This window comes from Lissotriton vulgaris, chromosome 2_1 (assembly GCF_964263255.1).
Source record: "Lissotriton vulgaris chromosome 2_1, aLisVul1.2, whole genome shotgun sequence".
Lineage (NCBI taxonomy): Eukaryota > Metazoa > Chordata > Amphibia > Caudata > Salamandridae > Lissotriton > Lissotriton vulgaris.
The window spans coordinates 390,985,838-391,000,189 of record NC_141687.1 but is presented as its reverse complement, the minus strand read 5'-3'; the positions used below and the strand labels follow the sequence as shown (position 1 = coordinate 391,000,189).

Genomic DNA, 14,352 nt, shown 5'->3' with positions numbered 1-14,352 from the left:
CTGTATCCAACCGGTAATTCAGCCCAATGCTTTCAAGATGTCAGAAGCAAGAAGGTAACACATTTCTTTACCTTTCAGCTTGTCACACAAGGCCACTGACTACATAATGGACAAATGCACCAGCCTTGTTTTTGACATTATATCTTTACTAGGCTAAACTTTAGCTAGAGGAGAAAGCAGCCCTTTGTTTAAAAGGTGCACCATAATGTGATGGACACTACGGACAGGAAGCAGAACAACGGAGAGTTAATTAGAATTTGTGCCTGAAGAAACGTTGTCTGTAGTGTTTTGCTCAAACTCCATTGAGGATTAATGTACTATTAATGTACTATTTCCTATGTGGAGGTTAAAGTCTTGCCCCTGTGATACATAGTAATACATTCAACGTTAAGTTTGTCTTGAGGCTAAAAACACTCAAATGTTGTCACACACCATTGTACTATGTACATTTTTAATATATAGCTTTACACAAGCACATAAGCAGATGGTCTCAAAGTCTAACGCGACAGTGTACTGGATGATGACTGGAAATCTCACTTCCCCAGAGAAGAAGTGAGACACACCAATCTGAAACACTTTGCATTCTTTCAATGATGCCCCTCATCCTTCTTTGGAGGAAACAGGGCGTACTCGACCGCCAGAGCAACTGCGAATGCTGCAAACCCCCACTTGAATCCTCGGAAAATCACGTCTGTGAAGGTGACCGGCTTTGCAAAGCCTCCCATGTACCTCCAGGCTTCATTGCTGAAAAGAGGCAAGAAAAAAGAATGGTCAGTGAAGGGGCATGACACCTACAGGCGCTACAAGCCATGCACCTTAACAACTGCTTCACTGGCTAAGCATCTCAATTTTAGACTGCAAGTCGATCTTACAGAAGAAATAATTTCAAATACACTTTGCCCTTCCACTTACTAATTATACTGAGGTCAGAATATGAATTTCTACTAAAACCTTGCATAAGGAATGAGGACATCATAAGACCTTCATACACTTTTAGTCACTCACCTATGACACTTAACCCATTCTTGGTCTTCAATGTCATTTGAATTGTTACTAAAGGCATTTAGCACGTATCTTTTATCACTTAAGTTATTGCAGTCTCTCATGTAACAATCTACACCTGACAAACAGTTTTGAACTTGCCTCTGAACAATAAAAGATATAAATATGCGGTTATGTTTTTTGTGGACCTCCTGAGCGCCACTAGAGGAAAACTACCAGAATGGTAGAACATGAGTTCATAGCATGAACTAGTTGGATGTATCTATACGACTTATCTTTGCTTTGCCAAAGTAGTGCTTCCATTACTCTTCTTGCACAATGAGCCATTTCTTTGGTGCAACAGTGGCGTTTTCAGTTATTTAAATGGTTAAAACAAAAATAATATTTGGAAGTGGTTACGGTAAGCAGCACTAAGGGTTAAGGGAGAAACCATAGAGGATGTTAAATGACGCTGGATTTAACTTAATAAATAGATGTCCATGCTTAGATTTGTCTCTTGTGCATTTAGTTTGTCTTTTTTATTGTTAGTGTGCCAAAGGACAAAGTCTTCTTTTCTGCTTCTCTTCACAGGGGCTTCCAAGGCCAGCTCCATTCATGTGTCTGTCCACCACCCCTCTCCAGAGCAGAGAAAAATCTATACATAGCATTTTCCCATCCCTCTGCCTGCCACCTATCCCCAATAACCCCACCTTACTAAATGACCTATGCCAAGAACAAATAGTTCATTCATAATCCATTTCTCATTGCATTCTGTAATTCTTGTTGTATATGTCGATTGCAGAGTTAGAAAGCTCAGGAGCAAAGGAGTACCTGCTGATCTGTGTTGGAACATGATCAGAGCACAGGGTTTAGAGGGAATAGATGGAGAATTGATCCTCCACATGAGTTTCCAAGATGATGACCGCCACAGCCATACTAAATGGATCTGTAATTCACGTTGGTGAGAAGCTTTTAAGAAAGCTGGACCTTCGTGCTAGTGCACTAACCCATAGGCTGCAGACCATGAAATACTTGAGGGAGGACCTGGATGCTGAGACGGTAGCAATTTGAGGTCCTCTATCTAATGTCTACATCAGAGTTATGGATTGGCTGCTCAGTTGGGGCCATATGGGCGCCTGCAGATCAATCAATGGCCCTATGGACTTTGGCACAATACTTTGAGGTGGAGGAGGACCATACAAACATCTACAGCTCTGATCATGCTTAAGACCCACCCCAAGTTGAAAGTAACAATGGGAAAACCAAAGAAGAATTGCTATTCTGGACTCAGGGCCACATCCAATTAAAAATCCAAACGTGCCTTTCCACTAGATGGATTTTTTCACCCTCCCTGCTGCTTTGTGAAGGAACTACTGATGGAAATGCCATAGCTGAAGATGTATGAGTGGAGGGTAGAGGGGTGTGAAAGGTGAAAAATGTTAAGTCCGGTTTGTGGCACTATAAGCTAGGCTGGGCAACATATCACCGAGGGTCACTAGCACCCAGACTCCAGCGCAGTCCAGGGAAACGACGGTCATCCTATTTTCAAACTAATGCTGCGACATCCATTGCCTCATGGACAGGATGATCAGTCTGGAAAATGGCAAAGGAGCCAGGACAATCACACCGATGGTCTGTGCCCAATATAGGAAACAAGGGGTGGGAGGTTTGGGGAAAGAACACTCATTTCTGAGCTTGCAAATGGCTTACGGAGAGTACCACCAGCTAGTCCAGGAGCTGAGAACTGTCAAACTGCCCATGAGAGACACTGAAGAATAGAAGCAAGAGGCGGTTATAATTAGATATGAGACCAAAGGGTAGGAGTTAGTATACCTAGGCTGGCGGAGCCTTTTCTTTCTAGATGGGGCCCAGTCACTGTCCTGAAAAAAAGGGTCTCTCAGCCCTCTAGAAATAGTTTGCTTGGTAGTGCACCCATTCCGGTGTCTTGTATCCTGCCAGAAAAATGGGCTGTAGGAGACGTGGTCTTTCCCTTTACACAAATCAAAGCAGGACAGCCATTCATCTGAGGCATTGTATTAATGTGATGCACCCTTTTCTTTTTTGATTAACTTGTTTATTGTTACTTGGCCTGCATATGTTGAGACACCTGGGGGCATAGGCCCATTAATAGCCCTGCGGCTCAACAAGGGTATTGCAGTTCGTGTTGTATTTCGATGCAGTGGTTTATCTAAGTCCATAAGTATCTAATGTTTAAGCAGTTACCGAATTTCAGCACGTGAATTTTAACACATTGCTAGAAAAGAGACTTGAGCATTATAAGCCATAGTGATTAAAATCAGTTGTAATAATTCTGACAGGACTAACAACTTTTCTTTTCATTATGTATTTTACGTTGTAAGGGTAACATGCCAGTGCCACTTTGGCAGACGCAGTGAAGCATATGACCTACATTTATGTCTATTGAAAGGAAGTACAAATGTATTTAAATTGTGAAACATGGCAATGTTGTTTATCATGAGCAAGGCTCGGGTGAGCCGAAACACGTTATCTTTTGCTGATTAAAAGCTTTCCAGAAAAAGACTTGGAGTGCCGATCTCTTCTTGCTAAGAAGAGGCTTAAATGTAAATCTATATAAATCTTGAGAGCTACACAGTGCCTCGAGGTAACAACCTAATTTTGCCAGTATTTTGGTCAAGTAGTCCACTTGTGGGGCACAGGCGCTACCAGCTGGGGCTTAATCCAGCTTTTGTTGACTTACCACATGGGCACAGGCTCTAGGTGCCTGGCAGCTATGACGTGGATAAATGACAAAGGTCGCACGGCCTGATCCAGTAGTATCACAAGTCCTTTGCTGCACTTGCTTACCAATCCTCTATCAGACGCACCCTACACCAATTAAAGCAGTTTCTCCCACAATCCGCAAAGCGATCAACCAAAAACAGAGCTGTCAGGAGTACTACAGAGAGGGGCTTTGTCTCCACCCACATGTTGGTAGCCAAGAGTACATGTTTTGATTGAGCAGAGGCTGTGTACTTCCATATGAAGAATAGTGTTTTCCCAACACAGCTGTGATTGTTTTTTATGCAAATGCTGCACCTTGAAATTTCAGGAGCACACACCTGCTATTGCTGTTGAAGTGTCTTAGATAACCAGATAACTTATGGTGCTAGCTTTTCTCTGGCAGTAGCACAGATGGGAGGATGGCAGCTAAGAGGAATATATTGCAGTCACAGCACCCTCACCTATCATCATTAACTTCAGAGTGCTGCTTTGTGTTTGACAACAGTATGAAATGTCTAGGTCCACACTAATCTACATGGATTTTATGTCTGGCTTGACAGTGAAACTGTCACCTTACATTAAGTGATTACCGAAAGAGCGCTTACAGAGTACTACTGAGAGAGGGGCTTAGACTTCAACCACACATTGGTTTTCCTGAGTACGAGATTTGGTTGGGCTGTATTTCTGTGCCTCCACTAAAAGACCTATAGCAATGCACTTTTTGACGTGTGACATTATCCTCGATACAGCAGGACTGAGTTGGTATGGGGGCAAACGTATGATGATGGCTATAGGTCTGCTCGGTTTGTTATGAAATGTTATAATAAAGGTAATGGAGCCGACATTTTTTTGCAAAAAGCATATGCTAAAGTCAATAGCCAATTAAGTGTTTTGTTTGTTATTACTCCATATAAAAGCCTACAGTTATGTATTTGGACACATGGAATCTCACAGATACCATAACAGACAAGGGCTTGGTGTTGGGTATCCCCTGTCACAATCCATGGATATAGGTGGTTTGCTCTGTGAGAATCCTGGTTTGACTCTGGAAATAAATGGACTATTTGGGGAAGGTGACAACTACCCACCTGAAGGAATAATCATAACCTGTGTCAAGGTAAATCCTCAAAGTCACTAAATTAACCTGAGCTCAATCCCCCTCCCCTGATAGTCATGGCACAGAGCAAACAGGCTGAAGCTAAGGTAATGTGTAAAGTATTTCTGCAGTACCAAAACATTATTAAAGTCAAAATTCACAATAATATTTCAAAACCAAATTAGAATAAGCATTTGCAATGCAATAGGTCTCGCATTCACATGAGTTTGAGCTTGGGTTTTAAAACCTAAATGAAAGGCATGGTCATTTACAATACTAATAGCGTAAACTCTCGCAAATGCAAGACCTTTTGCATTGCAATAAAGGGTCTTCTCGGCCGCTTGTTAGATTGTAAATATCAGAGGAAGAGACCAGACCAGCCTGCGAAGTCTTCAAAGTAGTGATAAATAGTGAAGTGAAGAAGATGTGTAAGTGTTGTAAATTACACAGACACAAAGTGTGAAGTGAGATTTGCCTATGATCCGAGCTATAAACACTAACAAAGCGCTCCAACACCTTTGGCCCTGTGACTACACTGTCGCAGCTCAGGAGGAAAAGCGAGGGGGGCTATTTCCTGCCCTCTCCGTGATTTGAGTGAGCAGTGTAGCATTGCGTAATGTCAAGGCTATTTTTGGCCTAATAAAAAACACTCCAGCCCTAGTAGGGCCTTGGCATCACCACCTGGTGCAAGGCGGGCTGTGCTTGATGGCAGGCATGGAGGGAGGGGATGGTCTCGGCTGCAGCTCCGGCCTCATACAGTGCCAGTGCTATTACTAGTGAGAGGTGCTGAGGTGGTGGTATTGGTACTAGTATTGGTGGTGGTGGTATTTGTATTGGCAGTAATATTGGTGGTGGTATTAGTGGTGGTGTTGGTCATGGTAGTAGTGGTACTGGTGGTGGTATTGGTGCTGCGGGCATTGGTGGTGGTGGTATTGGTTATGGTGGTGTTGTATTGGTGGTTTATGGCAGTGGTATTGGTGGTGGTATTGGTGATGGTGGTATTGGTGGTGGTGAAGGTATTGGTGGTGGTGGAGGTATTGGTGGTGGCGGAGGTATTGGTGGTGGCGGAGGTATTGGTAGTGGCAGAGGTATTGGTGGTGGCAGTGGTATTGGTAGTGGCGGTGGTATTGGTGGTGGTAGTGGTATTGGTGGTGGTAGTGGTATTGGTGGTGGTGATGGTATTGGTTTTGCTGATGGTATTGGTTTTGCTGATGGTGGTGGTACTGGCAGCAGTGGTAGTACTGGTGTTGGTAGTGGTATTGGTGGTGGTAATGGTATTGGTGCTATTGATGGTGGTGGTACTGGCAGCAGTGGTAGTACTGGTGGTGGTATTGGTGTTGTTGTTAATAAAACAGGCTTTTGAAAACAAACCGTCAGGTGGCTTTAGTACAGATGACATGTAACACAGATGTGCTGTTGTCAGCTTAAGCCCATTAGCACAGGGTTATGTGCTACCTGGAAGAAACATGACAATTCGTTAATCATTTCTAAATCCATTTTACTTGGGCGGTTGAAACAGACCCAAGATAATGCCAGGTTAAAGTGACTGAAACAGGCTCTCGTGTTACGGGGGCGGCCATGCTGCTTAAAACAACAAAAGTGATTTCAGCTGAAGCAGTGCATGTCGGTACTGCAGTAAGAGAAACTAAATAAAGAAAATAGTGGTTACAGAATAAATAACAGGTCCAGTGTAACAACTGAAGTAAAAGGGCCAGTCGCCATGGGAGGGTACAAATGAAGACAAGGCCTTACTAAGGAGGGACTAACAAGCCTATTAACGAATCTGAAGGCAGCATTTATGAAAAACAAGGACACAAGCCAATGAAAAACATGGGAGGAAAGTGGGCGCGGCTTCTCTCCCATACTCTACTACAGCAGTATTGCAGAGCAAGCAGCGCATGTGCACTACCGCTAAGCTCGACCTAAAAATAGAGACAATATAGCAAAAAAATGAAATGAAAATGACAAAAATCCAAAACAGGGAACCAGATATATGCATTGGTGACTCTTCCGCTAAGGCGGAGGAGCGTCGCCCCTCTGCTTGAAAGAAAAAATAAAAGATAATAATGCATCATTATTATCATTTGATATTTCCTATTGCAGTCAGTGGCAGGGCGGGCCAGGCTGGCCAGAGCAGGTGAGGAGAGGTTTGTATTACCTAAGAGCGCATGAACTGTTTGGCTGACCCTCTTGGGCCAGCCAAACAGTTCATGCACACTTTGCATGGTCCCCACCAAGCTGCATTACACAGCCTGGTGAGGAAAATAGACAGGCTCCCTGTCCCAGCCTGAGCGCCGAACCACAGCGCTCACCAACGCTGCATTACAGCGTTGTGATTGGCTCAGGGGAGCCTTTTTGCCCGGGTGCTTCCGTGAAGGAGCTAGGGTCAGATACATCAACCAGGTATGTCTGGGTCATAGATTTTACCTCCCGACATAGTCTTTTATGCCCCAATTCACCGTACAAGTTCACTTCTAAAGCCCCCAAGACCTCACTTCAGGCACTTGGAGGGGTCAGGCAGAGGCCAACAGGAGGGTCCAATTTAGGTCCAGTTGCCATTCATGAGATGGGTACTTTCAGGAGAAGGCCTCTTGCATCTTGTTGTCTTCCTGTAGTCACACAGGAGGATAGCCAAATGAACCTTGGAGTCCATTTCTTTGCCCTAGCTGCAAGAGGGAGCAGATCCAGTCCTTTCAGGTCACAGACAGCAGGTCCTTTACTTTGGATCTTCTGCAGGCCTAAAAAGTGTTCTTAAGTGGGTGCCTGAAGAGGTCACATTTATGGTTAGCACAAGCTATTGGGTGGGGAGGGGATTCCTGGCTTTCCTTAACAAATTTACCGGTCCATACCTACCCATGTTTAGGTCTCTCGCCTAGCTTTGCAGTGCGCAGCACTGCTCGTGCAGCAAGAAACCTCATGTAGGGGGTTTGAAAACTGACCTAGGAATCGCACACGCTTGTGCGTGTGCTTTTTCCGTTGGCCCTCCCTATTGGTCGTTGTGTGCGTCTTTTTATCAAAGACAGCACGCAATTGGCCAAAGGCGGGCGCATTGTTCGGCCCATGGCCTATTGGTGTCTATTACGCGCACTGCTGCCACGTGGTTTCAATTATCATGCCCAACATGGGCGCGATAATTAAAACCACATGGCTCGCTGTGGCGCACGCGCACCACTCATGGGCTTGTTCTTTTTTTGGATCCATTTCACAGGGAAACAACTAAATGAAAGAACAGCTGACTTCTTGTTTCTAAAGAACTCGAAATGTTCTGTTCTCTGTGGGAGGAGACAGTTCAGTTAAGATTGTTCCTTCGAATTATGGTGCAGTTTTCGTTTTGAATTCACCCGTCTGAGCCAGTGAAAGTATTTGGAAGGGCTCGTGCCCAGCTCCATTTGCCCCGCCCACCGTGGTTGCAAAATGTACTGAGAGGTGACGCAGAATAAAACAGACATTGCGCCTTACTACGCACATACATTTGTCCATTTACATTTCAATAAGCACTGGAAAGCAGAAGTATTTGAGTTAATTCACAAGCCTACGGGTTTGCTTAAAATCTGAACTTCTACGTATTTGCATACGGTTGAATATTGCTAAATTTCAAAATTCAAAAAAGTAAAAACCGCTACAGCATTTGTAGTTTTTTCACGTGGAAATTCCGGCCTAAGCAGTCGGGATTCCAATTCTGTAATACGAAGCCTGGGGTCACCTGCACAGAGGTCTTTTGAGGAAAATCCACTTGACCGACTGCAATGAGGTATTCCATCTAGATGTAGGGAAGAATAGGGGCTATAGACAAAAAATATACATCGGGAAGAAAACAACACGTGTGTAGTTACCGTTGTTAATAAAAAAAAAAATGACAAGAATAGATGCCTTTAGACCATCTTTCGCTCCGTTCAAAATTACAAGATATGATACAACTAGAACTAGCAGCAATTCAGAGCCGCCAGTTGGCCTTTTGGATGCCTTACTTCGAAAACCTTCTTTGACCTTTTAGCTAATGTTGATTTACTTTCAGTGTATTCCAGTTTCACACTTCCCATTGTCTGTATGTACTGGCTAGATGTCGCGCAGTACGCTGTGCTTAATTTGTTCAACAATAGGCGCCGGAGCCAAAGGTTTTGTTTAGAAACATGCGGCCTGTCAGTGCACGTGCAAAGATGGGCCTACTTGTCAACCACAGAATCTTTTATCTAAGTGTATCGGTATAAATCCAAACACTCATATGCAACCAACGGAATCTGGTGGAAATAGGCGGGTAGGGCTGGAAGGAAGGAAGGAGACTGAGAGGGGTGGGACTGAAGTGGCCCAGCGCTGCTGCATGTCTGTCAAGGCTATTATTGGCGGTGACCATGTATGTATGTATGTATGTATGTCAGGCCACAATTGACTTGCAGTTATTCAAAATCGTGATCTGCAGGTCATATTAAACGGAAGAAACACGTTTTGTAGCTGAACTGTCATTCAGATCTAATAACTTTGTATCACTAACATAAGAAAGGGACCCTTGAAGTGCCGCGTGGAGCCCCTAGGAACAACCAGCCAACACAAGAACTGACCTGAGGTAGAATTCTTTTGTTAGAGATTAACATCTCTCGCCTTGTTTTTAACAAGAACATATTTTGCAAAACATTAATGACTGACAAACAATTACTTCACCAATCAACAAGTTACAGTACTTGGCAAATATTAACGCTCCCCATACAGATTACGCTAAAGTAGACATGTTCATTTTAACCAGCCCGATTCACAATTTTTGTGAGCCCACTATGTGACTCCTCTCCTGGTTCTTAACAGCCCCCAGCAAATGCAGGCCAGAAACTGCAGTGGCAGCGTCCACCCTCAACCCAAATATTTGTAAGGCTCCCAAATGTGCCATTGGAGGCTCAAGATGAAAATAGCCAAATCATACAAAATAAATCAAACAGAATTGTTTCTGATGTGAGCTGCATTGCCAACCATGATCCCCGCCCCCAAAATACTATAGTTAAAGAAGAAGAAAAGTATCAACCATGCAATTGGAAACAAGCAATAACAAGCATTTGTAATGCAACAGGTATCGCAATTGCGAGAGTTTGTGCTTTGGCATTGTACATGACATTGCCTTTTATCTTTATGTTTTCAAACCTGCAAGCGTACTTATAGTCCTTGCTTACAAGAAGCAAGGCTGGCAGTAAAAGAGACACAGTTACTGCCAGCTTTGCTTCTCGTATGTAACTACTATAAGTGCAAAGTGCGTGTTTACGCAGCGCTTGCAGGTTTTCAAAACACATAAATAAAAGGCATTGTCATTTACAATGCCAATAGCTCAAACTCTTGTTATATATATTACTATTACTGTTACTATAGTACCAAAAAAAGTTGCCTAATAACTAATAAACAATTTTTTAGAAATGCAAAAATTAGGCAACTATTACCGTACCCAATACGTATCACCTTCATATTTTTAAAACTATTTGCATAACTTTTACAGTATTAAAATTAACAACTACATTGTATTTCATATATTTCATATCATCTGCATAACCTGCTCTATCGTTTTACATTTCTGTCAGTTATTAATAGGTTACTTTGCTTATAAGGAGTCTATTTATTATTGCCAACACAAATGAAAAATGAAAGTACAGTCATTTTCAATGCCAACAGCTCAAACTTTTAACAAATGCGAGACCTATTGCATTGCATATGCTTATTTCAGTAGTTTTTGTTTGCCTTACTGCAAACAGGCCTAACAGGCAATGCGTTTCGGCATTTTCAAGATGTCCAAAGTCTTCGACCACACAAACGTGGGCGCTGAGTGTTGGGAGTGTATGTAGGGAACTATGCTAATCCTAGTGTCCTTCCACACAAACACTAAAATCCATTTTGCAGGTAGGACAAAAGCAGGGTTCTTTCCGCTACAAGACGGTGGATTCACAAGAACTGTTGACACATCCTGTTCCCTCCCTTTTTAAGTGTGCTCAAAGTATTACCTATGTGAACCCAACAGACCTGTAAAACAGTTTGCCCACAGATTCCACCCAGCATTTTCTGTGGAGCTTTTGCCCATTCAAGTCCTCCTTATATTAGCTTCTAGGAGGCATTTCACACCTATTCAGGGTTAATCGCTAGGAGAAGCTAGAGAGTCAATGTAAATAAACTGCCAGGAACGTGAGGCAGGGAAAGTTAACTTTCTTTAAATTATGCTTCCTTAATATTAATTAAAAATCCAACTTCACCACTGAATTGGAGTTTTAATAACTATTAAAATTGCTCATTGATCATATTTCTAGTTGGTCCTATTCCAGAAAGACTGTATTAATATTTTATGTGTATTCTGGTTTTTGATATAGGACAGCTAAGCCAGCCACAGTGATAATACCTTTTCATTACTAGTCACTCTAAGGATGTGTAAACGTTACATTTCCCCATGCCCTACTTTCACATAAAAATACAGCCTTGTGGGCTACAAACCCTAAATAGGGATGACTTATTAATATATAACATTAACGTTTTGACCTGTCAAAATGGTCTGTTTTGACAGTTTGCAATGCATGTTTTGCAATATTACAGTGAAACTGCAATCGAATGCATGAAGGCATCTTTGCCTGCCACTCTATTGAATGGCTCATTGGATGCTTCACTCCATTGGTGGAATTCAATTTCCAGGCCCTGGGTACAAATTGTACCATATTCTAGGGACTTAGAAGTAAGTTAAATGTGCCATTTAGGAGCATGCCAATTCACCTACGTTGAAAGGTGGAGCACAGGCCCTTTACTACTAGTTAGCAGGGGGTGAAATGTTCTCAATTCTAAAGTCAGCAGCAAAAATAGCACCAAAGCTGAAATAATCTGGGGTGACCATGTAGAAAAGTCAGATTTCCTACAGGCCCTCTAAGGAGTAAGAGTATTTTGTGCTTCGCTATCCATAATTTTGTATACCTTTCTAATTTTATGAGTGTGTGTCAAATAGTTACCTTGTGGAAAAGCTTACATTCTAAACTGTAGGCCAGAGTAGGTTATGGTGACAAGCTATAGGCCCGATTGGTGCACTGAGAAACACTATGCCTGATGCAATAGGTCTGGTCTGCTTACTATGTAACGTTATGGGCCGTTAGTCTGTCTTATTAATTCCTATAAACATTTGACAAAGCCTGTAATCCTTTAACAGCTGGTTGTTATCACACTTTGTTACAGGCTATAGACCGGCATTTTGCTACATGTAATTTCAGATTACCATAGTAGGCAAGGGTTTTGTCATTTGCCACCGACTCTGACAAATTGAGGGGGGTTTCACTCTAATAATTCTCGATATTGGTATTCAAGCTTCCCTCACTTGATACTATGGAACCATGCAAGCTGTGAAGTTTGCACAATACCATGAGGTGAAGCTTGAGTGGCGAATACCACAGGACAACATTTTTCTTTTTTTGTTTTTGCTCCTGAGGTGGTGCTTTTGGATCCACCCTACAAGTACCAGGAGGTCCCTAGCCTGCCCCTCACATTATCAGGACACGGATACTGAGCCCAGAGTCTTGTAATGATGGCTAAAAAATATTTCACTGTTCATCCTATAATGGCTGATGGGAGAAAAAGCTCCATTGCCGAATGGGAGGGTTATATTTAAAAATTATATAATTCAGGGTACCACAGGACTCTTGTGAGACCAATCTTCCAGATATACCTAGCTTTGTAAGCCCTTTGAGCCAAACCCATGATCCTCTTTAAACGTAATTTCTCTAAGACTGTTGAATGGATTTATACCAGATAATGCAAAACACAAATCAGAGTAAAATTCTAATTTTTGGCTAATTTGGTGTAATGCAGTTCAGCTGTTCTTTTCTGTATAGGAAAACAACATTTCCTTCTGTCATGTGCTTATCTAGGTTCCTGATCGATACTGTGACCTTATGCCCCTATTCGGCTATAAAGCCCTTTATTCCCTATATTGGCATAACCGTTCAAGTGCGATTTTCTGAAAAGTCATCTCTGGCCTCACACGAGCAGAGCCACAGAGCCACATTCCAGCATGACTCGCTGCTACTTCCTTTGCGACCAATTAGTGCAATGACAGAGCAGCAGTCACTATCTGATATTCCTAGATAACACTCCGAGTTCTTCAACAAGATAAAAACTTAGCAAACCTGGAAATCCCCGCTTGCTATGTTTTGATTAGTAATGGAACTCTAATGAGCAACTGATAGCTGCCACTTCCTAGTGACATCTTTAATTGACGTCTTATGTCCAGCAAACTTGCGTCAAACCCGGCACCTGTCAGGTATAAATATTACCAACGTTGCCTTAAGCAATGAGCGTTGCGTTGCCTGTTGCTGATGCCAGCTGCCTGCATGACCAGTGTTGGTAAAAACTAGCACTCTGTCGCTGCAGCCTGCTATCCTGTGGTGGTGAAGCTACTGATTACCATTATCGCCGCTACAGCGCGAACTGTGGTTCAGTACGCTTGAGGAGCCGTGCAGCCGTCCTCTGCGAAGACATCCAGCCCAGCTGCCCGCGGACGCTGTCCCCCCTCCTTCCTCCCGACGCGCTGAGAGAAGCCGCTGCATTTCTCGTGCAGAGAAATCCAGTCCCGGCGCTTCCGGTTTACCCTCGCGGGTGACTGGGATATCGAGAGAGACCCCTGAAGGAGATACCAATCCTCCATCATTCTATTCAGAGGTATGGTGTTGACTAAACCCTTAGACGAGAATTCTTGAAACAAACCTTGGCAAAACCAACTTAACTTAAGCTACTTACTTACTCCCCTTCTCACGTGTTAGGCTTAGGTCAGGCACACTGGGGTAGGCTTAGTTAGAAGCACCAGTTGAGTATGTTAGCCTAATGTATATATGACTGTATAAATGTTTTATTACTTCTAAACCATTGTATGGCTAAGAAACCATATCAATGCTTTTACAGTTCTATTTCGCAATACTTATCTTACTGTACGTACTTTTTATAATAACAGTTATTGCAATTGTGGCAATACATTTCTCTTGTATGAGAAGAAAGACTGTTCAATAAATGTTAACCTTTATTGATACACGCCCGTCTCTCTATTCTCTAAATATTGTGAAAGTAAACTGCACCAGACTGACTGAGTGAAATCTATGTCTATTGTTTCACACGACCCTAGAGATCGACTCTTGATCTGAGGAGCAAAGTTGTCATGTTGCACGGTTGTTGGAAAACTGAATCCCTTCTTGTCTGTGCCAGGGAAGCTGATCACTTCCTATGCAGAGAAGAAAGTTTCCAGTGACCTCTGAGCTAGTTGGTAACACAACCCAATTAAGTTTAGCATAGTCAGTGGAGGCCTGGAATATCCGCAGTTCCACGTCGATACTACTGTTTATGTTATTCCAATGCGCAGGGCCTAGTGGGAAACTAGGAACTACACTACATGGCGCCCTAACGTTTGGTAAGGCGATAAACTAACGTAAGACTTGTAGAGTAACTCAGTCGTGCATATTTCACACCCCTTTCTCCCGTAAATACTCCAATAGACGTCTGGAGTGGGTGAAAGGTTAAAATCCGCCCGACCTTAGTAGGAAGAGATTCCT

General features: G+C 42.9%; 1 protein-coding gene across 2 annotated transcripts in view; it reads right to left on the bottom strand.

Annotated features, from left to right (window-relative positions):
- Positions 1–434: 434 nt before the first annotated feature.
- NDUFB3 (NADH:ubiquinone oxidoreductase subunit B3) overlaps positions 435–14,352 on the bottom strand; it is a 180,778-nt gene continuing 166,860 nt past the window's right edge. For both annotated transcript variants that reach the window (XM_086955236.1, XM_086955237.1), the window contains exon 3: positions 435–744. In XM_086955236.1, coding sequence (XP_086811362.1) covers positions 588–744 — 157 coding nt within the window. In that variant the 3' untranslated portion in view covers positions 435–587. The remainder of the gene's footprint in view (positions 745–14,352) is intronic.